This window comes from Echeneis naucrates, chromosome 19 (assembly GCF_900963305.1).
Source record: "Echeneis naucrates chromosome 19, fEcheNa1.1, whole genome shotgun sequence".
In the NCBI taxonomy this organism is placed as follows: Eukaryota; Metazoa; Chordata; class Actinopteri; order Carangiformes; family Echeneidae; genus Echeneis; species Echeneis naucrates.
Window position 1 is genome coordinate 13,578,816 of NC_042529.1, and position 26,340 is coordinate 13,605,155.

A 26,340-nucleotide genomic window follows, 5' to 3' on the forward strand; every position below is an offset into this window, starting at 1 on the left:
TTATCTTATCTTAAAGATTATATATTACTGTGAATATAGCTGTTGGTATCGATTTCAGTGAAGCACAATCGACTATCTTTACAGCTCTTCATCTATTTATCTTAATCCCATATGAATTCATACTTGAAATCCTTAATTTTGTCTTTGTAGACAGCATCAAAATGCTCCGCTTCTGCCACTGTTAGCTGGTTTTTCCAGTCTCCAACAACTCCTAAAACACAAGAAGGATCAAGTTTGGTTCCACAGATATAAATCAGTAGCTCTACATCATGAGAGTTTTCTAGCTAAACACACCTTTCCTGAGGAATTCAGACTTTCTTTGGTCCAGGAACTCACGAGGAGCAGCAGAGTAGTTCGACATTTTGTTTTGCTTCATGTTCTTGAACAAACAACGCTCTGCTATCTTCTCTATCACCTCAGGCCCCAAAGGCTTCTCCAAGAACTGAGCGATCCTGGTCACAGAGTCCTTCAGGTCCTGCAGCACAGAAAACCACAGCATTGAGTCGGACAGTCAAGCTGTGACAGGCCAGAACTGCTCAGTCAAGGTCTCACCATGATCATCTCTTCGTAGGAGATGTACATAATACGCTCTTTATCTTCAGCGTTCAGCCAGCCCTTCACATGGTCAAACCAGGAGCCAAAAGCAACTAAAGGAAAACAACAAGAATTGAATCAAAATTCAGTTGAATCCAAATGAAACATCATTCACTCATTAATCCTCAGCCGCTTTTCCGTTTCCGGTCCAACACACAGAGAAACCAGTTGACCTAAACATGATGTTTTTGGACGGGGAGAACATGCAAACTCAGTACAGAAAGGACCCACCACCTTCATGTTCAAATGAAAGTTAAACCTTTTACTCAAATAATTACAGAGACAACTTAACATGTTGAACTTTATGATTTTTGAACCCAACCTTTTCCATCAAGGAACTTGTGGAGGAACTCTCTCTGTGGGCCTGTTTGGACCATTAAGGGGGTCATGCTGTGCTGATGAATGTAAGATGTAAACACATCTTTTGGGTTCCTCATGACATAGATGACCTGCAGTGATCAAATGATATTTGTTGATCATGGAGCTTTGAAAACTCATTCCTTTCATTTTCAGCGTCTTTATGATACAGCAAAATGTCTTTTCACACATCTCTCCGTCCAACCATCCATCCATAGCCATCCACGCAGCAACAAGTTGAATCACAATTATCGTCCAAATACGCCAAGTCTCCATATTTTTAGTTCTTCTGATCGTGTGTTGCGTAATGTTAAGTTGGACAGGTCGCCTGTCCATCACAGGGCCAACACACAGAGACACACAGAGACCAACAACCACTCACACTCACATTCAGACCTACAGACAATTTAGAGTCACCAAGCAACCCAAACATGGAGTCTTTGGACAGTGGAAGGAAACCTGAAAGCCACGCAGGCATGAACTGGACTGGCTCCCATATCTATGAATTTACCTTTGGCTTTACTTCAAAGAAGCCTGGAGGCATCATGTGGTGTTGGAAGTGTGTTGCAAACATGCGAGGAGAAGGCCTCTTGGAAAAGTCTTCATTACAGTCGGTATGAAACTCCAACCAGGGGACACGGTCCCAGTTATAAAGAGTCTCAACAGAGGCTGGATCTCCTCCACTGACAATCAGAGGGACAATCTCCTGCATCCATGTTGTACCTAAACAAAAAAAAAAAAAAAAAAATCATCATTCATTTCATTTGGACATATGTACAACAAAGCCCTTGGTAATAAGTAACTTCAAGCTCTGTGTCATTTGACTTTTTATAATATGTATGTACAGTGCAGGCCAAAGGTTTGGACACACCGTCTCATTCAAATGAAAAGGAAAGCGTGCCCAAACTTTTGGCCTGTGCTGTATGTTAGCAGTTTGGTCATGTAGTCACAGGAACATCAAGCTGCTTGGAGATGGTCTTATAGCCTTTACCTGTAACATGCTTGTCGATAATTTTCCCTTCTCATGTCCTCAGGAAACTCCCTCTTTCTCTGGGCCACGTTCAGTGTGGTGCACACCATGATACCAAGCAGCACGGTGACTACTTTTCAACCCTTTAAATGGGCAGACTGACAGATCTCAAGATTTAAGGCACCTGTGATGCTGATTACAGAACACAGCGTAGTTTAACATGTCACAATGGTCTTTTTTTTTTTTTTTTTTTCAATCTTCAGTGGGTACCATCATTTTTGTCCAGACCAGCGTCATTAGTTTGTTTTTTGAAATGATTCCGTTGAACCGCAATTCAAAAGCAATGTCTGATTTTCATTAGATCATTTTCTGTACATTTTTATTTATTCTTTTGTCAGTCTAGTTATTTCAGTGACCATTGTGGGTTTTTTCTTTCTTTAATGGAAAAGTATCAACAATTTTGTCCACATCTGTAGTTAAGATGTTAGTAAAGAAACATCTTTTCTGTGGCATCTTTGTGCAACAGGTGGCAACTGTACAATCTGATTTTGGTGTGATTGTGTTTTTAAAGGGAGTGAGACGCGAGACTGATGTTGATACAAATTTTGTCGGAGAAATGTTGATATTAAAATATTGACTTAACAGTTCTCAAATTCCACTACATTTTCAGATTACAAATATTGATATTGAGCACTTAAGTATCTGTGTCAACAAAAAAGAACATTTATGAATGAGGACCTGACACCTACACAATTAGATTAAATATGTAATTAAATATGTTGCGCTGACAGTTATCCGCTCATGTGACAGAATAGACCTTTCACATTTTTTGCTCATCAAAGCAACATTAACATGATTTCATTCTGTTTAATGGGTGTTTTGGAATTTTTAGGTCTAATTTTAGGTCTGTATTGGGTCTTTATCACAAGTGTATATTTAACCCGATAATGCCTGGCCCAAGAAATTATGGATAGAAAAGCCTTTTTTTTTTTTTTTTTTTTTTATCTGAAGTCTTTACTTGGCCCTTTAACAAAATGTAAAATAAAATTAAATGAATAAAATAATTTGTATATACGCTTTTCTCCTTGGACATCTATAACATTTAGCTTTATTTTTTTCAAACTGCAGCCTTTTTCATTTTCTATTTCCTTTGTTTTGTCAATTGGTGGTCTCAGAAATGTATGTATCAAATATGATACACACAGCATAACAATTTGGACGCACCTTCTCATTCAAATGAAAAGGAAAGTGTGTCCAAACGTTTGTCCTGCACTGTATATCAATAGGCACATCTGAAATACAATGTATAAAACGGATGTACACAATGAAGTGACAGTAACAACTCACCTGACTTCGGGTATGTGACGATGAGAATATCGTCTGGGAGAAAGTTGAATTCCTCGTAGCATTTTAAGTTCCTGCGACAGAGCACACGCGAGAGGAGATAGACCCCTTTGTACGATGTGTACATTTCAGCCTCAGTCATACTTCAACAATAAGCAGGATGTCAGCAGCTGGAGACACACAGGTAGTTGCAGCTATAGTGAGCTGATCGAATTTCCTCTCTCTGATTAACTTTAACTCCCCAAGCCTGTTTTTCACACCTGTTGTTTGTCGCATGGAAAAAGATCATGCAGTGAAGGTGATGAAAGAAATTGAGGTGTGTGTGTGTTTTTTTTCTGGGTTTTTCCGTCTTTGGAGTCAGTGCACCAGGTCACCTTGACCTGTGTGATTAGATTTTCCAACAGTTTAACGCCAGATGATTGATAAAGGAAAATGAGGTCTGAGCCTAATGGTTTATTGTGGATTCTTTGTCAAAGTCCAGCAGTGATGGGAAGTTCAGCTCTTATTATTGTGTCAGGTCTTTTGATCTCATTCAGTAAAATGAACTCTTTTCTCAAAGTCATTTGTTAATTTCATTCATTGGAACCAGCGTGGCGCCGTAGCTGTCATTTGAGGAACGACTGGAAAAGCACGACTTACAAACACTGGAGAGTAACATGGTTTTCTTCATAAAATACACAAGTCTGTTTGGCTCGGAATCGTTTAATTTTTTCCCCTCTTTCCCCTCTTGTATTGTGGCCACATCCATCCTCTCTGACCGAATCTTCAATCAGGCACTTGGCCCTTCTCAATGCCAATGTTCTCTAAAGACTAGCTGAAACTCTTACCTGTTTTTATTTTTGTTTTACTCATTTTTCTTTGTTACTGTGTTGTTGTTATTGTGTTTTCTTCTTTTTGTATTTATTGTTGTTTTACACTAAATTGTTAAAAGTTGATGAATACATAAGTATACAATCAGAGATTGGACCTTTTGTCTAATTGAGAAGGGTCTTTTTTTTTTGTGCTTATTTAAGCAACAAAACATCTGAGGAGTCACTCGAGAGCCAAAAGAGTTGGCTCTTTTTAGTGGGCCATTCATTAGTCATTTATTATTTCAACGTGAATGAATCATTCATGGTTTTTATTGCTCCTACAAGTACTTTGCCATCCACCTGTCCTCTCTCTGACTGCCATGCCCTTCTGATCTTTGACCCGTCCTCCTCGCTCACCCCTTGTCGGCAGTGGTTAAAGTGGGATTTGGCAGGTGGGGGAACAACAAAACAAAGAAAAATGACTCACTGTGTTCAGATGCGTATCATTTAACATTGAGTATTATTTATTTTGGTCCATCTACACTGATATGGCAATATGCAAACAAATGGGAAGTCCAAACTTTAAAAACCCCAAAATTGATGCAGACAAGAACTGCCATATTGACTGGTACTCCGACTTGATTGTCACACGTTTTCTTTTTTGCGATTTGCGTGGATTCCACTGTTTAACAGAAGGCCTAACTAAAAAAATATGCGGACCAGCACTGAAAACATAATGCCGAGAAGTGGCAGGCTTAAGATATGCAGATAGCCGTGTAATTGTGAAGGCCAGGAGATAATATTAAGCTATGCTTTGATTTAATGAATAACGCGTTGAAGAGAGAGGAGAGGATTGGAGGAGGTTGAAATTTGATTGCCCACCATAAACAACATTGCACGATCGTTGATATGAATGAATCTATTTATTGATTAATTCATCTGAGGTGACGGAACGCAGGCCCACATTCAGGCGCACTTTAACCCCTGCTTGTCTGTCTGCTGTTGGCCTGGTTTTCCTTGCCAGAGGGTTCCAAGTGTTTATTGGAGTGTTTTGGTTGACTAGGTCAGTGGATTATGATAATCATCTGCATGTAGTTATGCTGTATATTTGCTGTCATTCTGTTCCTTCTCTGGTCTCAGTCTGTGGTGCACTTGGGTTTATCCTGATCATTTTACTTCAGTGACATACAAAGTGTTTCATTAACAAAAATCACAAATCACTGGCTGGCATTTTAAATTCACTCTGTGCAGGGAGAAAGTGCAGGCAACTACAGCAGAATAGCTGCTGCGTGAACTCAACTCACCTCTGTCAAGCTGATATTTGTGGTCACCTACAGCCCAGACTGCTTTTGATAATCTAAAAGGTTTGTTTTCCAGACCCAGAACTACAGTTTGTGGTGGAGGTGGAGCTGCCTCCAACTCTGGGATATAGGCCGTCCTCCCCCAGTGCTAACCCATGGACAAGATAGTATCATCACCATGTTTGAAGGATTTATGAATGTAATAAAAGCTGAAAGGAAAACTGCTTATAGACTTCTTTTTTTATTGTTTGGTTTAAATATATCAATTATAATATCTGACATAAAATGTAAATATTTTCTGATATGTTACTGGTCCATCATGTAGTCATGCATCTGACAATCATCAGGTTCTTGTATTCCCTTAATTTCATGGCGTACATCAAAGTCGTCACATGAGTTAATGATAGCCCACGCTCTGATCATTGCCACTGTGACTGTGAACCATTGTGCATAACGATGCATCACTGCTGCACCTGATACTCTTCAGAATGCACTGCATCACTTTTTTAAATGTTGGAACTCAGTCACTCCTTGCGGCCCATTCACTTTAACCCTCCTGCCGTGTTCGGGTCAAATCTGAGCGATTTACAACTTGAAACGCTCATAAATATAATTTTTTACATCTGATTGCCTCAAGGCCTTATGATATCCTCCACACTATGCACTTGAACATATAAAAGTGATGATCACCTCTTTCGTTAAATTTTGAGTGTTTTAATCAACCTTGGTACACCTGTGGTGTTCCCGGTCAAAAGTGACCGCCATAGGAAATGAATGGGTATCCAGACTATATCCATCCATCAGACAGAAAACATCCCCATACACACCACCCCAACTAACTCACTCACTCACACACACATTTCAGACTGAACAATGTATTTTGCGGGTACACATCTCTTTCCTGCGCTTATGTGCCGATCCTCCCATGTGAACCAACTTCCCGATGAAACAATGTATAATATCTTCACACAGACTAGACAGTTGTCTGTTATGTGAACCTATCTCTTGAGGGAATTATACTCGAGATGACAAACGTGGGGGGGGAGCGCGTGTTTGGGGACACTCCGGGAGAGAAATCGACCTGGTTGACCTCCAAGCCTACATAGGTCTGTTGACTTTCTGAAAGTCACTGTTTTAAAGCATTTCCATACTCTGTGAATCATTCAGGCAGCTGTACCAACTTTATAACTACAAGGTCATTTTGATATATTGGGCAGTTCTGTTTGGTTACCCTGTAGGCACAATCTTGGATGAAACAGGTATTGTTAACCTCGCACATTTGCCTATGTGTTCAGTTACTTTTTCCCCAGAATGGGTTTTATGAATTTACGCTCCCAAATAGCATGTAAGAATGTTCCTGTCTCTTCCTGACATTTCCAGCGTAATTTATTAACCCACAAACCCATTCTGTAAAGTTTAGATGGGGTAAAATAAAATCTGTGCATTAATCTGTACTGAGTAAATTTCCCCGAAGGCTCCTTTATATATTTCCCTTAATTTGCTATTATTCTTAACCAGATTTCATTGCTCAGCTCGCATCCTAGGTCAACAAAAAAAATCTGTGAAGGAAAAGGTAAAGGCAGGGAGACAGGGAGAGTGGGAGGGGTCTGCTGAGAGTTAGTGACTGGATAAATTGAATCGTCCAGAACGTAAAGTCCTGATCCTGGTCTGAAGTATGACGGAAGCTGAGCTGTACTCGCTGTACAAGGGTGTCTATGTGCCCTCAAATTTGCATCATCCACAAAGCCTCCAGAACTACGAGGATTTCACCTTCCGCCGGGATGACGTCATCATTGTGACGTATCCAAAGTCAGGTGAGATGTCGCGATGTTGCTTTTTATCTGAGCACATGAGAAAGGTCTGATATCTGAAGTGTGATGACAACGCAAGTGCCTATGTGGGAGAATTACGTAAACAAATCAAACAGGGCGCCTCCGGTTTTCTAGAAGCGTCAGTGAATTCCTATCAGGTGATGTATTATATAAAGGTAAAGTTATGCCCCAAGGGAAAACGAACCCAACCTCAGGAAAACGTCTGATAGTTTAGATGTGAAATAGGGATGGTTATAACTGCAAAATGGTTACAACCACCTATTTTTGTCTTGCTGCCTCCTCACCCTCTCCGGTTCACTGAGTCATTTTCCTAATGGTCATCTGATAAAGCAGCACTCAAAGTTGTATTTAAGACTGTAGCAGGCAGAAGTTCAGGTTATTTGACGGGGTTGTTGTCGTCAGTAGGTCTGGCTCATTGTTTCCACGGAACACTGGGCAAGGCAGGTAATTTGTGGAATCATACACTGTGGATGTTGATGAAAATATAGAAGCAAATAAAATGGCTGTTGATGGCAAGGTAATGTGCTGAAATATTAAAAATGTCAGAGCTGATGATAGTGAACCCAGGTGCAAAAAGGGGAAGCGAGGCAGAGGTAGTGAGTCCAGTATGGCAAGAGCTTTTAATCCAAATGGAGGCAGGGGTCATACACAAAGAGGCTGGCAGGATCAGGCAGACAAAACAGGCAAGGAGTAGGCAGGGAAATCAAACATCAAAAAACAGTCCGGTCGTACACTGGGAGCAAACAACTGGGTGCGCGAGAGAGCTTAGCACACAGGAGGTAACAAAGACTATCTGGCAGAGACATGGGGAATGAGGCGGGGTTTAAATACACAGGAACCAACACAGGTGAAACAAATTAGAAATTAACTCATGGCGGGAAAAGAACAAAGAGGGGACGTAAACGGCAAACAATAACATGGAAAACAAGATTTTCCAAAGTAAACCAGTAAGTGTACAAGACAATGAAAACTGATGGGACGGAAACCTGTCCTTCAACATCAGGAAACAACGGAGGCTGGGAGCTGTAGACACACTGGAAGGGTGACATGCCCGTGGATGCCACTGGGAATGAGTTGTGGGCATACTGCACCCAGAGAAGGTGCCGGGACCAACTGGAAGGATTCTGGGAGGCGATACACCGCAGAGCTCTCTCCATCTCCTGGTTGTATCTCTCTGTCTGGCCATTGGTCTGTGGGTGGAAGCCAGAAGAGAGACTAACAGATGCGCCGATTAGCCTGCAGAATTCTTTCCAGAAACGCGAGGTGAACTGGGGACCAGACAACATCCTGGGGAAGACCATGGAGCCGAAAAACGTGAAACAGAACTGCCTCAGCCGTTTCCCAAGCAGAGGGCAGTTTAGGCAGGGCAATGAAATGGGCCATTTTAGAAAAACGGTCAATGACTGTGAGGACAACTGTCTTACCCTCTGAGGGAGGCAACCCTGTGACAAAGTCCATCAATACATGAGACCATGGCCGATGTGGAACAGGCAGGGGTCCAGCTGGTGAGCTTGCTGCGGGCACAGACAGGACAGGCGGAGACAAACTCTCAGGCATCCTCCCGTAGGGAGGGCCACCAGAATCGCTGTGTGATCAAGCTCAGAGTTCTACTCACCCCGGGATGACAGCTCAGTAGGGAAGAGTGTCCCCACTGTAGAACTCGGGAACGGAGCGGGGGGACAGCCATCAGGAATCTGGGTACCTGGGAGCACACTCTGGACATCCCTCTCAATGTCCCAGGTCACTGCTCCAACCACACAGGGGTAAGATGTTAGCTGCATCCCGGGGGTGGTCTTCGGCCTCGAATTGCCGGGAGAGGGTGTCAGGCTTGATGTTGCGGGACCTGTGAAATTCACATTTTTCAGCTTTGACAAACAAGTGGTGCTGAAGCAACCGTTGCAGCACCTGGCGGACATGCCCCACTTCAGACAGAGAAAATATCAGGATATCATCCAGGTACACAAAGACAAACCTGTTCAATGTGTCACGGAGGATGTAATTGACCAGGGACTGGAAGACAGCGGGGGCATTAGTGAGTCAGAATGGCATAACCAGATACTCATATTGGCCACTTGGGGTATTGAATGCAGTTTTCCACTCATCGCCTTTCCGTATACGGACCAGGTGGTAGGCATTATGGAGGTCCAACTTAGTGAAGATTTGAGCCCCTTGAAGGAGCTCAAAGGCAGAGGAGATGAGTGGTAAGGGGTAGCGATTCTTCACCGTAATGTCATTAAGGCCTCGATAATCAATAAGAAGCCACAGGGTCTTGTCTTTTTTTCCTCAGTGTAGAAAAAAATCCAGCTCCAACAGGAGAGAAGGATGGACAAATGATCCCTGCAGACAGTGCCGACTGGATGTATTCATCCATGGCTTTTCTTTCTGGACCAGAGAGGGAGTAGAGGCGACCCTTAGGCAAAACTGCTCCAGGGAGGAGTTCGATGGAACAGTCATATGATTCCATTCAGACTTGGAAGCCACAGAGAGAGGAGGCAGACAGGATGAGTGACAGGCTTGACTCCACCCCAAAACTCTCCCCGTAGTTCAGTTTATGTGAGGGTTATGTTTGCACAGCCAGGGATACAAAATGAGAGGGTATACAGGAGAATCAATAATAAAAAAGGAAGTTGTCTCCGTATGGTTACCTGACAAGCACAATGACAGAGGAGCAGTCTGGTGAGTGACCCTGCTCATCAGGTGCCCATCGAGCGCACTGGCTGTAGCTGGAGATGAAGTCGGTGGGCCAGGTTTCTATCCATCAACCTCTCATCAGCTCTTGAATCGATTAGGGCAGATCCATCCAGGAGGGACTGTGAGCGAACTGATAGCTGGACTGGTGTCAGTGAGCGTACTGGGTTGGGGCCAACAGATGAGTGGCTCACCAGTAGGCCTCCAGTTACTGGTGAGCCTGGGCTTTTACTGGGCACTGGGCAAGGAAGTGACCAGAACCCCCACAATAGAGGCATAAGCCATCATGTTGACATCATAGCCGTTCCTCAGGACATAGTCGCGTCCAGCCGAGCTGCATGGGCTCCTGTCGGGATGCAGCTGGACCAGCCCCTGGGTTAGGTGGATTGAGTCGTGTTGGGGTGCTGGCCACAGGGGGCATAGCAGTGCCATATTGCCTCCAGTGATGATGATCCTCATAGGTTGAATGTCCACAGAGCTGCTCGCGGTCATGTTGCCGGTTGTCGATTCTGATAGCGCGTTCCACTAGAGTTTCAAAGTCTGCAGGTAAATCCACAGTGGTGAGACGGTCTTTGATATCCTCTGAAAGGCTGAGGTAAAAAAAATGTCTGCCAGTGACTCATTATTCCAGCAACTCTCAGCTGCTAGGGTGCGAAAACGGATGGCGTGGTCGATGACACGGCTCCTGCCTTGCCTGAGGTTACCAAGGGCTCGGGCTGCCTCACGGCCTGTGGTAGATTGGCCAAATACACGGGTCAAAGCAGCAGAGAAAGCAGTTACAGAATCACAGGTGGGTGACTTCTTGGCCCACTCAGCCATAGCCCATTCACAAGCTCTGCCAGTGAGGTTTGTTATCATATATGCCACCCTTGAGCGTTCTGTGGCAAAGGTAATAGGTTGCAGTTCGAAAGTCAATGAGCACAGGGTCAAAAAGGAGCGGCATGTCTTGGGAGAGCCATCGCACCTCTCAATGGGTAGTGCTTTGGGTTCCAAATGTGGAGATGTAGGAATTGGTGGTGCTGGAGATGCTTGAGGTTGAGAAGAGTCAACAGGATCATGTGCTGCTGGGGTCATAGAACCAAGGCGGGCCATAATTTGGTTAGTCTGGGCAGCCAAGGCTTGAAGGTGCTCCGAGAGTGACTGAACACCGGGCCCCAGGCTGGAGAGGGACTGCTCCAAAGCTGTAAGGCGAACTCCCTGAGCTCCGAGGGCATGGTGGATAGCATCCCCTTCTGCTGGGTCTGTCATGGCCAGATTGTACTGTCAGAGCTGATGATAGTGAACCCAGGTGCAAAAAGGGAAAGCGAGGCAGAGGTAGTGAGTCCAGTAGGGCAAGAGCTTTTAATCCAAATGGAGGCAGGGGTCATACACAAAGAGGCTGGCAGGATCAGGCAGACAAAACAGTCCGGTCATACACTGGGAGCAAACAACTGGGTGCGCGAGAGAGCTTAGCAAACAGGAGGTAACAAAGTGTATCTGGCAGAGACATGGGGAATGAGGTGGGGTTTAAATACACAGGAACCAACACAAATTAGGAATTAACTCATGGCGGGAAAAAGAACACAGAGGGGAAGTAAACGGCAAACAACAAGATGGAACACAAGATTTTCAAAGTAAAGCAGGAAGTGTATAAGACAACGAAAACAGAGTCTGACAAAAAATAAGCATATGTACTGTATAAACTGATAGTAATTCTCTGGGAGGGGTCCACAGCAGCAGACTCAAATCTACTTCCCATTGTACACTGACTGTGGACAAATACCTGATTATCTCACATCAAATAATCTGGACTGTCAATTTAAAATTAGGCCCCAAAAATTAAGAAAATAAGTCTTTCACTTAAGGTTTCCTCTGTTGATTTTGTCGTTGGTTTAGTTTTGTTTTTACATGTGACTTTCTTTGTGCTGTATACAGACAATTAGTTAAATTTATGAAATACTTTATGTCAGTAATAAAACTAGACATTTTTTTTCTTTGTTCAGGTACAACATGGATGAAGGAGATTGTCCCTCTGGTTGTCAGCAGAGGTGACCCAGCTTCTGTTGAGACTCTTCAGAACTGGGACCGTGTCCCCTGGTTGGAGGGGAATCGGGCCTGGGACCTCGAACTGGAAAACAGGCCGTCTCCTCGTATTTTTGCTACTCACTTCCACTACAACATGATGCCTCAAGGCTTCTTTAAAGTAAAACCAAAGGTAAAGCTGTATAAATATATATATGTGTGACTTTACTGTATCTGAACTAAGTTCAGCCCCATTTGGGGAAAAAGGTGGCTATAAGGAGGAGTGAGGTCAAAGTGTGTGGTACAGTCAATCACACTGTAGTCACACGCTCCTGCTTAATAGTCTATTTTGCTCTAAATTGGACCATAGTTTAAAAAATGTCGTATCAGAGAAGACCTGAAACTAGTGAATGAGAACAGGAACTCATTTGAAACTCTTCAATGAGCTAATAAAGCAGTCAGATGTAGGGACATTTTCCCATAGATTTAAATACAATATGACTTGTAGCTCTGTATGTATGGCCAGTGGAGTCGCCCTCTGAGGGTCATTGGATTGAATGCGGCTTTAAGGCTCTTCAGAAATGGCTTCACTTTTCATTCTCCATGGACCTGACCCTTTTAGTTTGACCTTTGTGAACCACGATAGCATCGAAGGGCTACATCTTCATTGATCGGATCCTCTGAAGGATGCAGCCCCTGAACTGTGACAGTGATCAAAGTCTCATGATAAATGGATGCCTTATCACTGCAGGTCATCTATGTCATGAGGAACCCCAAGGATGTGTTTACATCTTCCTTTCATTACTATGGAATAGCCTCCTTCCTGGTCCACCCAGGCTCACAGGGAGAGTTCCTCCAGAAGTTCCTTGATGGAAAAGGTTGGATTCATCGTCAGCTCTGTACTGAGTATATTTCCATAATACAACACATAACACAACAAAGGAAATAAGAATAACCAGCTATAACTGATTATTAAGTGTAGATTTATTCCCCATAATAATTTACTTGTGGCTATGCTTCCCCTCTAGTTATGTTTGGCTCCTGGTTTGACCATGTGAAGGGCTGGCTGAACGCTGAAGATAAAGAGCGTATTATGTACATCTCCTACGAAGAGATGATCATGGTGAGACCTTGACTGAGCAGTTCTGGCCTGTCACAGCTTGACTGTCCGACTCAATGCTGTGGTTTTCTGTGCTGCAGGACCTGAAGGACTCTGTGACCAGGATCGCTCAGTTCTTGGAGAAGCCTTTGGAGCCTGAGGTGATAGAGAAGATAGCAGAGTGTTGTTTGTTCAAGAACATGAAGCAAAACAAAATGTCGAACTACTCTGCTGTTCCTCGTGAGTTCCTGGACCAGAGAAAGTCTGAATTCCTCAGGAAAGGTGTGTTTAGCTAAATATAGACTTAATGCAGCATCTCTGGAAACATATGCAGTGATTTTAGATTGTAAATCTCAACAGATAATTTCAAATGAAGACAAATTTGCTCACATGTGATTATTGTGTTTCAGGCATTGCTGGAGACTGGAAAAACCAGCTGACATCGGATGAAGCAGAGTATTTTGATTCTGTCTACAAAGTCACAATGAAAGATGTCATGTACAAATTCATTTGGGATTAAAATGAATGAAATAATACATTTGATTTTGTGATCTGTTTACTTTTATCATCTGCCTGATGTGGGTTCATTCAGTGAATCTAATGGTTTAGTTCTAAAGTTGTCTCCAGGCTTTAAAACAGTGACTTTCAGAAAGGCTGCTGGATATGTTTTAGCATTAAAACTCTGGGGTTGTATTAGAGCCTGCATGGGCTGAGACGATGATGGACACTCCTCCTGATTGCCTCTTTGGTCATCACAAACAACAAGGGTGGAGCCCGAAATAAGTACGACCAATGTGCTACATTACATGGAGAGTTTGGTCTAGACCTGCTCCATGTCTAAAGTGCCTTGATCTAACTTTGTCATGATTAAGTGCTATAGAATTGAATTTGATTTAGCTGAAAACAACATGGTATTGTCTGCTGTTTTCTGTGGAGGCCAAACCAAGGTGGCGTCTCTTGGTGAAAAAAAAAAAGAAAGAATTTGATGTAAGGTTGTCCTGTGTGTGTGTGTGTGTGTGTTCCACAACATCCTTGATGTGTCTGCTTTCAACGCATATGTGGTGTGGACAGCCATCGACCCAACCTGGAATCAGGGGAAAAGTTTCAAGAGAAGACTTTTCCTAGCAGAGCTGGGGAAAGCTTTGGTGAGTCCTCTTATTCAAAGGCTCCAGCACATTTCCCGCACACCAGCCTCTGCCAGTCTGGTTAGCAGTGTGCAAGCCCCAGCCCCAGCCACTGCCCTGGCTGCTCTCCCCCAACAAGGACATGGGCAGAAAAGGAAGCGCTGTGAGCTCTGTGCCCCTAGAGACAACGAAACAAGCCTGAGATGCTGCAAATGTGATGCCTATGTTTGCAAGGCCCACTCTGGCCCGAGTGTCACATGCACACACACAACTTCATGTTGAGTTTGGTCTTTGGTTTTCCATTTAGTTTTTACATTACATGTTCATTTTGTAATAAGTTTTTAGTGCCTATTTGTATTTTCACTGCAGTTATTTTATGTCTAATTCTATAAATTCATGTGAAACACTAATTTGAGACATTGTTCACAGCTAAAGAATGTTGAATAAAAATTTGGTGGTGAAAAATGGTTTTTGTGCTAATTTAAGAGCAGTTAAAACAGACTGGTCAATTTTGACCGGGAACACTAAAGTAAGGGGCGGGAGGTAAACACGACCGGAGGGTTAATTATCTATCACTCTATATTTAAGATAAATTTTATTTTTTATTTATCCATCTATATCATGCATGTTGTATATATTCTTGGGTTACTTTCACTGTCATTTTTGTTTCTCCTAGAGCAACTGTAACAGAATACCCCCCTGGGATTAATAAAGTATTTCTGATTCTCATCTGCAACCTCCCTCCTATATTATAAATGCTCTCTCTGGCCTGGGATGTCAACAGACACAACAGACCCATCAATAATCTGTGGACATTGGTGAATGAACTGTAATGTTCAGAAAAATCTCTCTCTGACAGTCTGTTGACTGTCAACATTCCTCTCAATGTTTTTTTTTCCTCTCACCCAGTGCTACTCCAAAAAAGAAAAGAGTCTAGAGCCAGAATTGTGCGTGCCTGTTGTGTTGCCAGTACTACTAAACCGCTCGTACAAGTTCAGACTCCTTTCCCAGCAGAGAAGTGATACCCAGTGTGCCGAGAGGAGGCTACGGCAGGCTCAACAAACAAATGCAGAAAGAAGATGCTGCCAGGAACAACAGCATCAGAATCACAAGGCATTTCAACTTAAAATGGACAGATTTTTTTTCAAACTGAAGTCTGTCTTTGGCCCTTTAACAAAGTATAATGAATTAATTAGCAAATATGCTGTTTATTATGTATCCTATCTGACATTTACACAGGCTTTTCTCCTTGGCTATCTGTAACATCTGCATGTTTATTTTTTCATACAGTTGCCTTTTTCAATCTCTTTTCCTTCTTCATATATAACAAAAAACACAAAACATCTCTGATTGGTAATACAGGTTTATTATGGTTTTGTGCCTGAATCAGGGATGTGGGTGGAATATTCAAATATATTTTAAAAATATAAATTCCATTTGGCAATTTGTGGTTTTGTGTCTGTGGAATAAGCTGGACAAATGAACTCGTGTAGAAGTCTGAACCTAAAATTCACCCAACACAGAAGGCTGATCTGATGTTAGTCTGTGTCATACAATGTCTGAACATTCGCATTCACAATTTCAAGCATTTTACATAGTTTACTCATCTGGTGAAAGTGCCAACAGTAAATACCTCTAATCAATTTCTGCACCTACAGGCTATATAACAGAGTAACACAGATCCCCACCCATAACTTCAAATTTCTGACTTCTTGTATCTGAGGAATAAAGGAGTGGCACGTCATGTCTGAAACACTAGATGTGAAACAGGAAATAATAGTTTTCAAATCAAATCATTCTTAGTAAGAAAAAAGGTTTTGAGTAAAATGCTTTATTTACTTAACTGAGCAAGCAGTCCCATGACCTCTAGAAATCACCAACATCCAACATTAATTCCATCAGTTTTTAACATCTGGAGAGGATGCAGAATCATTCAGTCAGCTGTACCAACTTTATAACTACAAGGTCATTTTGACATATTGGGCAGTTCTGTTTGGTTCCCCTGTAGGCATAATCTTGGTTCTGTCTACAAAGTCATAATGAAAGTCACGTACAAATTAATTTGGGATTAAAATTAATGAAATTAATGACATTTTATTTTGTGATCTGTTTACTTTTATCATCTGCCTGATGCGGGTTAATTCAGTGAATCTAATTGTTTAGTTTTAAAGTTGTCTCCAGGTAAAGCTTTTCAGACTCTGTGAATCATTCAAGCAGCTGTACCAACTTTATAACTACAAGGTCATTTTGATATTACAGATTGCAGATTTTGCAATTACTTTGCCCACCTTAGTAATGACTTCAACAAAAAAAAAAAAATCTGTGAAGGAAAAGGTAAAGGCAGGGAGACAGGGAGAGTGGGAGGGGTCTGCTGAGAGTTAGTGACTGGATAAATTGAATCGTCCAGAACGCAAAGTCCTGATCCTGGTCTGAAGTATGACGGAAGCTGAGCTGTACTCGCTGTATAAGGGTGTCTATGTGCCCTCAAATTTGCATCATCCACAAAGCCTCCAGAACTACGAGGATTTCACCTTCCGCCGGGATGACGTCATCATCGTGACATATCCAAAATCAGGTGAGATGTCGCGATGTCGCTTTTTATCTGAGCACATGAGAAAGGTCTGATATCTGAAGTGTGATGACACAACGCAAGTGCCTGAGTCTGATTTCTGTAGTTCACCTTGTGGAGCAGCAGAAGGCGCTGTCTGACCGAAATATTACCCTGACCTCTAACCTACGTGGGAGAATTATGTAATCAAATCAAACAGGGCCACTCCTGTTTTCTAGAAGCGTCAGTGAATTCCTATCAGGTGATGTATTATATAAAGGTAAAGTTATGCCCCAAGGGAAAACGAACCCAACCTCAGGAAAACGTCTGATAGTTTAGATGTGAAATAGGGATGGTTATAACTGCAAAATGGTTATAACCACCTATTTCTGTCTTGCTGCCTCCTCACCCTCTCCAGTTCACTGAGTCATTTTCCTAATGGTCATCTGATAAAGCAGCACTCAAAGTTGTATTTAAGATTGTAGCAGGCAGAAGTTCACGTTATTTGACGGGGTTGTTGTCAGTAGGTCTGACTCATTGTTTCCACGGAACACTGGGCAAGGCAGGTAATTTGTGGAATCATACACTGTGGACGTTGATGAAAATATAGAAGCAAATAAAATGGCTGTTGATGGCAAGGTAATGTGCTGAAATATTAAAATAAGCATATGCTCTGTATAAACTGATAGTAATTCTCTGGGAGGGGTCCACAGCAGCAGACTCAAATCTACTTCCCATTGTACACTGACTGTGGACAAATACCTGATTATCTCACATCAAATAATCTGGACTGTCAATTTAAAATTAGGCCCCAAAAATTAAGAAAATAAGTCTTTCCCTTAAGGTTTCCTTCTGTTGATTTTGTCGTTGGTTTGGTTTTGTTTTTACACATGATTTTCTTTGTGCTGTATACAGACAATGAGAAAAATTTATGAAATACTTTATGTCAGTAATAAAACTAGACATTTTTTTTCTTTGTTCAGGTACAACATGGATGAAGGAGATTGTCCCTCTGGTTGTCAGCAGAGGTGACCCAGCTTCTGTTGAGACTCTTCAGAACTGGGACCGTGTCCCCTGGTTGGAGGAGAATCGGGCCTGGGACCTCGAACTGGAAAACAGGCCGTCTCCTCGTATTTTTGCTACTCACTTCCACTACAACATGATGCCTCAAGGCTTCTTTAAAGTAAAACCAAAGGTAAAGCTGTATAAATATATATGTGTGTGACTTTACTGTATCTGAACTAAGTTCAGCCCCATTTGGGGAAAAAGGTGGCTATAAGGAGGAGTGAGGTCAATGTGTGTGGTACAGTCAATCACACTGTAGTCACACGCTCCTGCTTAATAGTCTATTTTGCTCTAAATTGTTTAAAAAATAGACATGTCGTATCAGAGAAGACATGAAACTAGTGAATGAGAACATTAACTCATTTGAAACTCTTCAATGAGCTAATAAAGCAGTCAGATGTAGGGACATTTTCCCATAGATTTAAATACAATATGACTTGTAGCTCTGTATGTATGGCCAGTGGAGTCGCCCTCTGAGGGTCATTGGATTGAATGCGGCTTTAAGGCTCTTCAGAAATGGCTTCACTTTTCATTCTCCATGGACCTGACCCTTTTAGTTTGACCTTTGTGAACCACGATAGCATCGAAGGGCTACATCTTCATTGATCAGATCCTCTGAAGGATGCAGCCCCTGAACTGTGACAGTGATCAAAGTCTCATGATAAATGGATGCCTTATCACTGCAGGTCATCTATGTCATGAGGAACCCCAAGGATGTGTTTACATCTTCCTTTCATTACTATGGAATAGCCTCCTTCCTGGTCCACCCAGGCTCACAGGGAGAGTTCCTCCAGAAGTTCCTTGATGGAAAAGGTTGGATTCATCGTCAGCTCTGTACTGAGTATATTTCCATAATACAACACATAACACAACAAAGGAAATAAGAATAACCAGCTATAACTGATTATTAAGTGTAGGTTTATTCCCCATAATAATTTACTTGTGGCTATGCTTCCCCTCTAGTTATGTTTGGCTCCTGGTTTGACCATGTGAAGGGCTGGCTGAACGCTGAAGATAAAGAGCGTATTATGTACATCTCCTACGAAGAGATGATCATGGTGAGACCTTGACTGAGCAGTTCTGGCCTGTCACAGCTTGACTGTCCGACTCAATGCTGTGGTTTTCTGTGCTGCAGGACCTGAAGGACTCTGTGACCAGGATCGCTCAGTTCTTGGAGAAGCCTTTGGAGTCTGAGGTGATAGAGAAGATAGCAGAGTGTTGTTTGTTCAAAAACATGAAGCAAAACAAAATGTCGAACTACTCTGCTGCTCCTCGTGAGTTCCTGGACCAGAGAAAGTCTGAATTCCTCAGGAAAGGTGTGTTTAGTTAAATATAGACTTAATGCAGCATCTCTGGAAACATATGCAGTGATTTTAGATTGTAAATCTCAACAGATAATTTCAAATGAAGACAAATTTGCTCACATGTGATTATTGTGTTTCAGGCATTGCTGGAGACTGGAAAAACCAGCTGACATCGGATGAAGCAGAGTATTTTGATTCTGTCTACAAAGTCACAATGAAAGATGTCATGTACAAATTCATTTGGGATTAAAATGAATGAAATAATACATTTTATTTTGTGATCTGTTTACTTTTATCATCTGCCTGATGTGGGTTCATTCAGTGAATCTAATGGTTTAGTTCTAAAGTTGTCTCCAGGCTTTAAAACAGTGACTTTCAGAAAGGCTGCTGGATATGTTTTAGCATTAAAACTCTGGGGTTGTATTAGAGCCTGCATGGGCTGAGACGATGATGGACACTCCTCCTGATTGCCTCTTTGGTCATCACAAACAACAAGGGTGGAGCCCGAAATAAGTACGACCAATGTGCTACATTACATGGAGAGTTTGGTCTAGACCTGCTCCATGTCTAAAGTGCCTTGATCTAACTTTGTCATGATTAAGTGCTATAGAATTGAATTTGTTTTCTGTGGAGGCCAAACCAAGGTGGCATCTCTTGGTGAAAAAAAAAAAAAGAAAGAATTTGATGTAAGGTTGTCCTGTGTGTGTGTGTGTGTGTGTGTGTGTAACTTGCTCTCTGTCTCCAGGCCAAATTTCTTCCGGTGGAGACCAATAAAGCAACCTGAACCCTAACCTTAGAATGATTAACTAATCAGGTGAAGCTACTGTCATGATCCTGCTCCCCTGTGATTTGTCAAGACAGTGTTATCGTCAACGTCATTTAATGAAATAACGGGACATACTCTAATTTATGTTGACATCTAGTTAGGCTAGCAATGTTAACAATATTAGCAAGCGCAATTGCTACATACGTTTTGTTGTTATTGTCGTTGTTTTTTTTTTCCTTCATTAAGTTTTTTTCCTCTAAAACACATAACCCCTCAGTTTCCTTCATACTGAAACGATGAACAATAACCCATTACCTGTCAAACCAAATAAAAATCTGTTTCAGGACGATACTGAAATAAAGCTCTATCGACTAGATAACAAAGTCCAGTTTTCAAGAGACATAATAATGAAATAATGGGAAATGAAATTTTTTTTGCATCAACTCCTCTTTTTTTTCAGAGTACTCGAAAATACTATTTTAGTTGTATAACTTGAACGCAGCCAATGGCAGCTAGGTAGCAGACTAGCAACAAACCGTTGCTACTCGCAACGGCTGGTTCCTGTATGTCGCTTCTTCCGTGCTGAATTACTGTTGGGCTGAGTTACAATAGTGTTGAGTCTCCGTCATGTAAATACTGTGACAAAGACCATTTTAAACATGGTCACAGACTGACCTACGTGATTAGCGTGAAGTTAAACAGGGATACTTCCTCTATTCTGCTAACGTTATCGAGCAGGGATAGCAACTGCGCTAGCCTCTGAGCTAGCGTGTTGTAGTTACTTGAGCACAAACTGAGCATGTTGAATGAAGACAAAGACACACAACCGGCTACTGCAACACACGGGAAATATCTGCCAGAGCAACAGGTAGCTTCAGAATGGGTCGGCCCCACTTTAAGCATCTGTTCAGCTAGTTTCAGTGCTTTGTTATTATGTGCCAATGTTGTTCTGTATATATATATATAAAATCACTCTGTTATAAGCGTCAATCCGCCTTTTAAAATCTCAAGCTTTCAAAATATTACTAGCACATTATAACGAGATTGTGATGAAATTTTGATATACTACACATTAATACCACAGTAAATAGAATTGCTGCTCTCACTGTGCACCTGTGTGTGAACTGCAGTGGGTCCGTGTGTGTTGTGTGCGATGAGCCTCAGTGGTCAGCAGGTCTGAAGACACTAATCCACGACCTAGTCAGTTGGTCAATGAGAGAACGGTGTGTGGTCAGTCTTGTCATCACTGTCCCCTCTTGTTTCCTCCTCATCTCCTGCAGTGCCCCCATCCCTCCCTCATGCTATGAGGTACAGCCCTGACCTTGAGGAGGGAGAGGCTAAGATGCACTGACCATATAGTTGCACCGTTGACTAAGGTATGTTACTGAGGCTTGTAGGGACTGTGATTTAAAGTGTGAAGCATGCCATTCAAATCAAATTTGCGATTAAAGGTCTGTATAGTCTCCATTCCTTCTCTGATTGTAATTCAGGCCAAGGTTTTACATCAGTACTGTGAAAGCAGGAGAAATAAAATAGCACCTTGATGGCATTTCAACTGTGGAAAAACAAAACAAAACTGAGGAACACACAACTGTGTGACTTCATTTATTCCATAGCAGCCAAAAGGTTCTTTCATTTTTACCATGGTATTCTGTCATATCTCATCTTGTTAGTAAGGAGGAAATTAAGCAAAGGCAATACGAGTTCTTGAAGTGGTGGCACCTGTATTAATGTGTCATAATTGTCCAAAGTTTTTTAGAAATTAGCTGAATCACTTTTCTTCCTTCTGTTTCATTTCCTGAAGTACTACATTGTTCTTATGCATGGACTGTTGGAGACTGAGTCATTTTGTTTTTGGCTCATCAGCTGGTTAATAAACTGGGAGAGGACAGGAAAGTGAAACTTAAAGCCAGTTTTCTTTTCTACTTCCTCTTCAGTTACACCACCCTCATGTTTATCTTGTTATTTTCTTCCTGACTCCTCTCTCTGCAGTTTTACTTGCCGCCATTACTGTGACGTCTGTTTCTCTAACACTGTACCATTAACACTGTATGTATCTTTGCTTTGATTAATGCTTCACTCAAGTAGATGTACTAAACTGTACTGTGCTGATAAACCAGTAAGATGTTGCTTAACTGCCTCCACCTGTCTCTCCTTTCCTTTCTATGGCCCTTATCATGTCTGTGCATGTCTGTGTTGTGACCATTTTCAGGAATGTGAGAGTGTGTCTGCTGGCCACAGTCAGCTGTACTGCTAAATCCTCCTGTGTGCTAAAGTAGTTTCACTTTCCTTTCTCTGTAATTCAGCTCACAATGAAACACAGTAGGGGAGAGGAGGAGAAGAAGCCAGAGTGGGAGGGGAAGGGGATTATAAACAGTGATGTTGCTGGGTGATAGACAGCAGTTCAGTTTGTGACAGGAATGAGCTACACAATTTTTTAATAAAGAAGCAGGTAAGAAAGATCTAAGTTCTGCTCTCTTTTTATTCCTCATGTAAATATAGCAGTTTTACTTTACATAACGTGGCAAATAAAATGCAGTTTGTTGTTGTTGGGTTTTTGTTTTTTTGTTTTTTTTGTTTGTTTGCGATCGGGTCATAGAACATAGATAATGTTGTGTAGTCAGCTCTGTGTGTTGATTTGTATACAAAACTTTAGGCAAATTTTACCTTGACCTAATGACTATTGAAGAGCAAATGTTATACATTTTTCCTGCAGTTCTCGCATGTTTTCAGATCCAGCCACAAATTTTCGTTGTTTGAACCGTAGAGCTGTGAGTTTGTTACTGCAGCTTCAGTTTGTGCTTCTTTTCGTGGATATATTTGTTGGAGATGGACTATACAATGAATACAGCAGATCATTCGTAACTAGTTCTAATTATCTAATATGTTAAGCTGTGAATGCCAAGAACACGTTTTTATCGTAATTGTTTAATTGTTTTAAAAGGAAAGGAGGAGAGAACTATGTTTGGCATAGGTTTGGCATAGGTGGGGGAGTGTGTCTGGCTTTTTGACACACTCCCCCACCTATCCAGAAACCTGCCCGGTGTGTATGCATGTGAGACATAGGTGATGTGTGTGAACCTTTGTATCTGGAACAGAGGGAATTAGGCAAACAGGAAATCAATTTCTACAAACTAGTTTTTATGTGTTCTGAGACAGTAGCTGCAGAGAAATGCAGACAGGAAACAGCTCTGAGTGAAGTCTGTCTGATATAATCTCTTAACTTGGCATTACTCTTTTTGGATGCTAATGTAAATCAGATCCAGCTGCAACCACCAGATGACAAAAATTTTAATTTTATCCTGAGGTCAGAAGAAAGGTTTCTTTTGGGCTTGGTCTGATAATAAGTGACATTGAATATCACAATATATGTATGTACATATATAGGCTTTCAGGCTTTGTCCGATAACACAGATTCAAGCGTGACAGGAGGTGGGGGAAAGAGAGTAGAGAATGACATGTGGCAAATGACACCAGCTAGAACTGACCCACAGTTGCTGATGAGAACCTAGTGGACTCCACTGTATGTTGGTAAGATAGAATTTGAGAGAGATAGATTCTTTTTCAAATTTGGCACAAATATTTATTTTATTTTTAAGGATAAACACAATTTAAATGAAATAAGTAAAAATAAATGATATTTTGTATATACAAGGTTGAAGATCAGTTTCCTCCCATTTTTACATAATCTTCTCTAAAAACATTCCTTGTCATTGTTCAACACAATAGTTGTGGCCCTTTATCCTTCAAAAGATGTGGCTGGTCCTTTGCGGCCTTTGCAGACTGCAGAAGTCCGATGAAATGGGATAGTCTTGACCCAGAAGTATTTTTGCTTTGCATTGCCACTGACTTCTCTCTTACCTTATCTTAACCTATTGCCTTGGAACCCTGGCAACACTTAAAACTTGTTTTCATAATAACTTAAGGTCTTAGGTTTCCATGACTGATGCCCAATGAATCTTTGAATAGCTTAGGACAGGCAGACTGTCACGTGTTCAGTATTTAAATGCAGCCCCTGAATTGCACATAACAAGTCAAAGAGGAATTACAGACTGGGACCATGTTTCCTGTAACTGGTCTGATTGGTGGATGAAACCAGAGGAAATGACTCAAGGTGTTTTTGTTACTTCCACCGCTCACAGACCAAAACAGTAAACTGAGGGTGAAATGCTAAGTCACAGGCCATGGTGGCATGGTGGCATTGTGGTTAGAACTGTGGCCTCACAGCAAGAAACTTGTGGGTGTCCTTCCTGGGCCTGGGGCCTATCTGTGTGCAGTTGCACATTCTCTCCTTGTTTGTGTGGGTTTCCTCCCATTGTCCAAGGACATGCGTGTCTTTAAACTATTATATAAAGAAACTATTGCTTCTGAGTCTGTAGCGCTGTAAGCAGGCAGAGAGACTTTCAGAGGAAGATGCTGATATTATAATCCAAAAACAATATGTTGATATCAGAAAGTATTTTTAGACAAATAAATATCATAGTCAGAGCACAGACTACTGGCCAGATACATTCATTCATTCATCCTCAACTGCTTATCTGTTTTATGGGTCGCGGGCACACCCTGGACAAGTCACTAGTCCATCACAGGGCCAACATACAGAGACAGACAGAGACAAACAACCACTCACACTCACACTCAGACCTACGGACAATTTAGAGTCACCAGTTAACCCAAACATGATGTGCTTGGATGGTGGGAGGAAACTGGAGTACCTTTTCAGATACATGAATGCTTCTTCCCTTGACAGCATTACTCAAGATGGAGAAGGTTTTGGAGAATATAGTGGCCATGGTGAAACTTCACCCAGATGGGATTCCCCTGAAAAAGCTTGCTGTTTTCTACAACCAAACCTACCACAAGAACCTGACTCTATCCACCCTAGGCTTCAAATCCATGGCTGATTTAGTAGCATCTCTGGAGAAGAAACTGGTTGTAGAAGGGGAAGTGGTCTTTCACAAAACCAACCACAGTGTGACAAAGGATACAGCTGCAGCTGAAGCTGTACCTGAAGTTGTTACTAAGACAGCAACAGCAGTTACACAAGGCAGAAAGAAGATGGAGAAAATTGTGGACAATATATTAGCCATGGTGAAGCAGCACCCAGCTGGGATCCCCCTCAAAGAACTGGCTGAATTATACAAGCAGACCTACCACAAGGACCTGACCCTATCCACCCTGGGCTTCGACTCCATATCTAGCCTGGTGTCTTCACTTACACCGGATCTGGTCATCTGGTCTGGTCATCTGAAAGGGGAACAGGTGTTTCACAGGGACCATCATCATGGAAATCCTGCAAGTACTGTACCTGAAGTTGTACCTGGAGCTGGAGCTGGAGCCAGAGTTGGAGTTTGGCAGAACAACAGGCCCACAACTCCCAAGAGAGCTGAATCAGTTGGAGACAAGGTTGGTGCCCCTACTCTAACTATGCCAGAGGAAGACATTAGACCCCACTCTGTGCCCCTCACCCAGGAAGGAACCAACCTTTTAGGTCCTCCTTTGGCCCCAGCTGCTTCTTTATTTTCCACCCACTGCCTCCCTTTGAGCCCACTTTTTGCTGTGCCAAAGCCAGCTGAGCAGTTGACCCAGCAGCAGCTGTACCAGAGAGTCTTAGAGGTGAGCTGTGAAAAAAAATGCATGGACCACTCATAAATTTTTATGTGGGTGTGTGACTTGTTTTTTGTTTGTTTCTTTCCCATATTCACAAGTCTATTTCACATTCAGATGAATGGTAAAATAATTTCTGACTCAAATGTATAGCATTTAGCCACAAGTCTTTATAGATAAATAGATACAAAAATTTGTCTCAGAGATCTAGTTCAATATTCTAAATATTCAGTAATGTCCTTAATCACATGGACATTTTTTATTCTGATTGATCATTAAGAGACCAAAAACTGTTAACCCATTTAATGTTTGTTACCCTGTAGGAAATACCAATACTTTGGAGTTAAAGTGCACCATAACAAAAAACTGTAGCTTTTTTAATAATGGGGTTATTTCCTCAAGTGTAATTGAGAAAAAGCGGCAGAAAAATCACTTGTTGAACAGTGGAGAAATCAACTTCTTCATTAAGACAATGTAACATGTAGGACCACCTGTGGGTCTGTTAATGTTCCAGTTTATTTCACTGGTATCAATCAAAATTTGGTGAATCTGTAAGATACCAACTGTATAATGAAGACAACTGTCCAGAGAGTCAGAAGATGTAGTTTTGCATTGAATATTTTGTGCAAGTGTCTCCAGTCCTTCAGTACACTGACAGATTATTGGTACTGTAGGTGTGGTCTTCATCCTGATAAAGGTTTCCCTTTGCTCTGACTCATATCACAGCTATGAGTCACAGACCGAAAAATCAATAAACAGCTCATCACAGTTGAAAAGTTTAAGCAGTTAAAAGCAAGCAAGCAAAAGCCTAACAAGTTAAAAGCATAACATTAACTTGGATATAGTTTGCATTTGATTATATTGTGCCTGAAGCATATAACATGCAAAACCACTGTTGACCTTTTTGCTTCACTTAAATTATCTGCTCAATAAAGGTGTATTGATGTTC

The 26,340-nt window shown here is 41.8% G+C and overlaps 4 protein-coding genes across 6 annotated transcripts in view; 3 read left to right on the forward strand and 1 right to left on the reverse strand.

Moving 5' to 3' along the window:
- Nucleotides 1-101: 101 nt before the first annotated feature.
- Nucleotides 102-3,407, reverse strand: LOC115060123 (sulfotransferase family cytosolic 2B member 1-like). The gene is made up of 6 exons (XM_029527960.1): nt 3,269-3,407; nt 1,463-1,674; nt 917-1,043; nt 553-647; nt 295-475; nt 102-211 (listed from the first exon to the last, which is right to left on the reverse strand). The coding sequence occupies exons 1-6, from the start codon at nt 3,405-3,407 to the stop codon at nt 102-104; spliced, it is 864 nt and encodes a 287-aa protein (XP_029383820.1).
- Nucleotides 3,408-7,032: 3,625 nt separating this feature from the next.
- LOC115060151 (sulfotransferase family cytosolic 2B member 1-like) lies at nt 7,033-13,497 on the forward strand. Its single transcript, XM_029527992.1, has 6 exons — nt 7,033-7,171; nt 11,860-12,071; nt 12,630-12,756; nt 12,907-13,001; nt 13,079-13,259; nt 13,388-13,497. The coding sequence occupies exons 1-6, from the start codon at nt 7,033-7,035 to the stop codon at nt 13,495-13,497; spliced, it is 864 nt and encodes a 287-aa protein (XP_029383852.1).
- A 3,040-nt stretch (nt 13,498-16,537) lies between these two features.
- Nucleotides 16,538-19,268, forward strand: LOC115060156 (sulfotransferase family cytosolic 2B member 1-like). The gene is made up of 6 exons (XM_029527997.1): nt 16,538-16,676; nt 17,633-17,844; nt 18,401-18,527; nt 18,678-18,772; nt 18,850-19,030; nt 19,159-19,268. Exons 1-6 carry the CDS (start codon nt 16,538-16,540, stop codon nt 19,266-19,268), a joined length of 864 nt encoding a protein of 287 aa, XP_029383857.1.
- Nucleotides 19,269-20,347: 1,079 nt separating this feature from the next.
- LOC115060244 (uncharacterized) overlaps nt 20,348-26,340 on the forward strand; it is a 35,664-nt gene continuing 29,671 nt past the window's right edge. Inside the window, exons 1-3 of one of the 3 annotated variants that reach the window (XM_029528118.1) lie at nt 20,348-20,652; nt 21,065-21,160; nt 24,535-25,400. In XM_029528118.1, coding sequence (XP_029383978.1) covers nt 24,546-25,400 — 855 coding nt within the window. In that variant the 5' untranslated portion in view covers nt 20,348-20,652; nt 21,065-21,160; nt 24,535-24,545. Of the gene's footprint in view, nt 20,653-21,064; nt 21,161-22,163; nt 22,237-24,534; nt 25,401-26,340 lie in introns of those variants that run through there. The other 2 variants (XM_029528120.1, XM_029528119.1) reach the window with 2 other exon arrangements.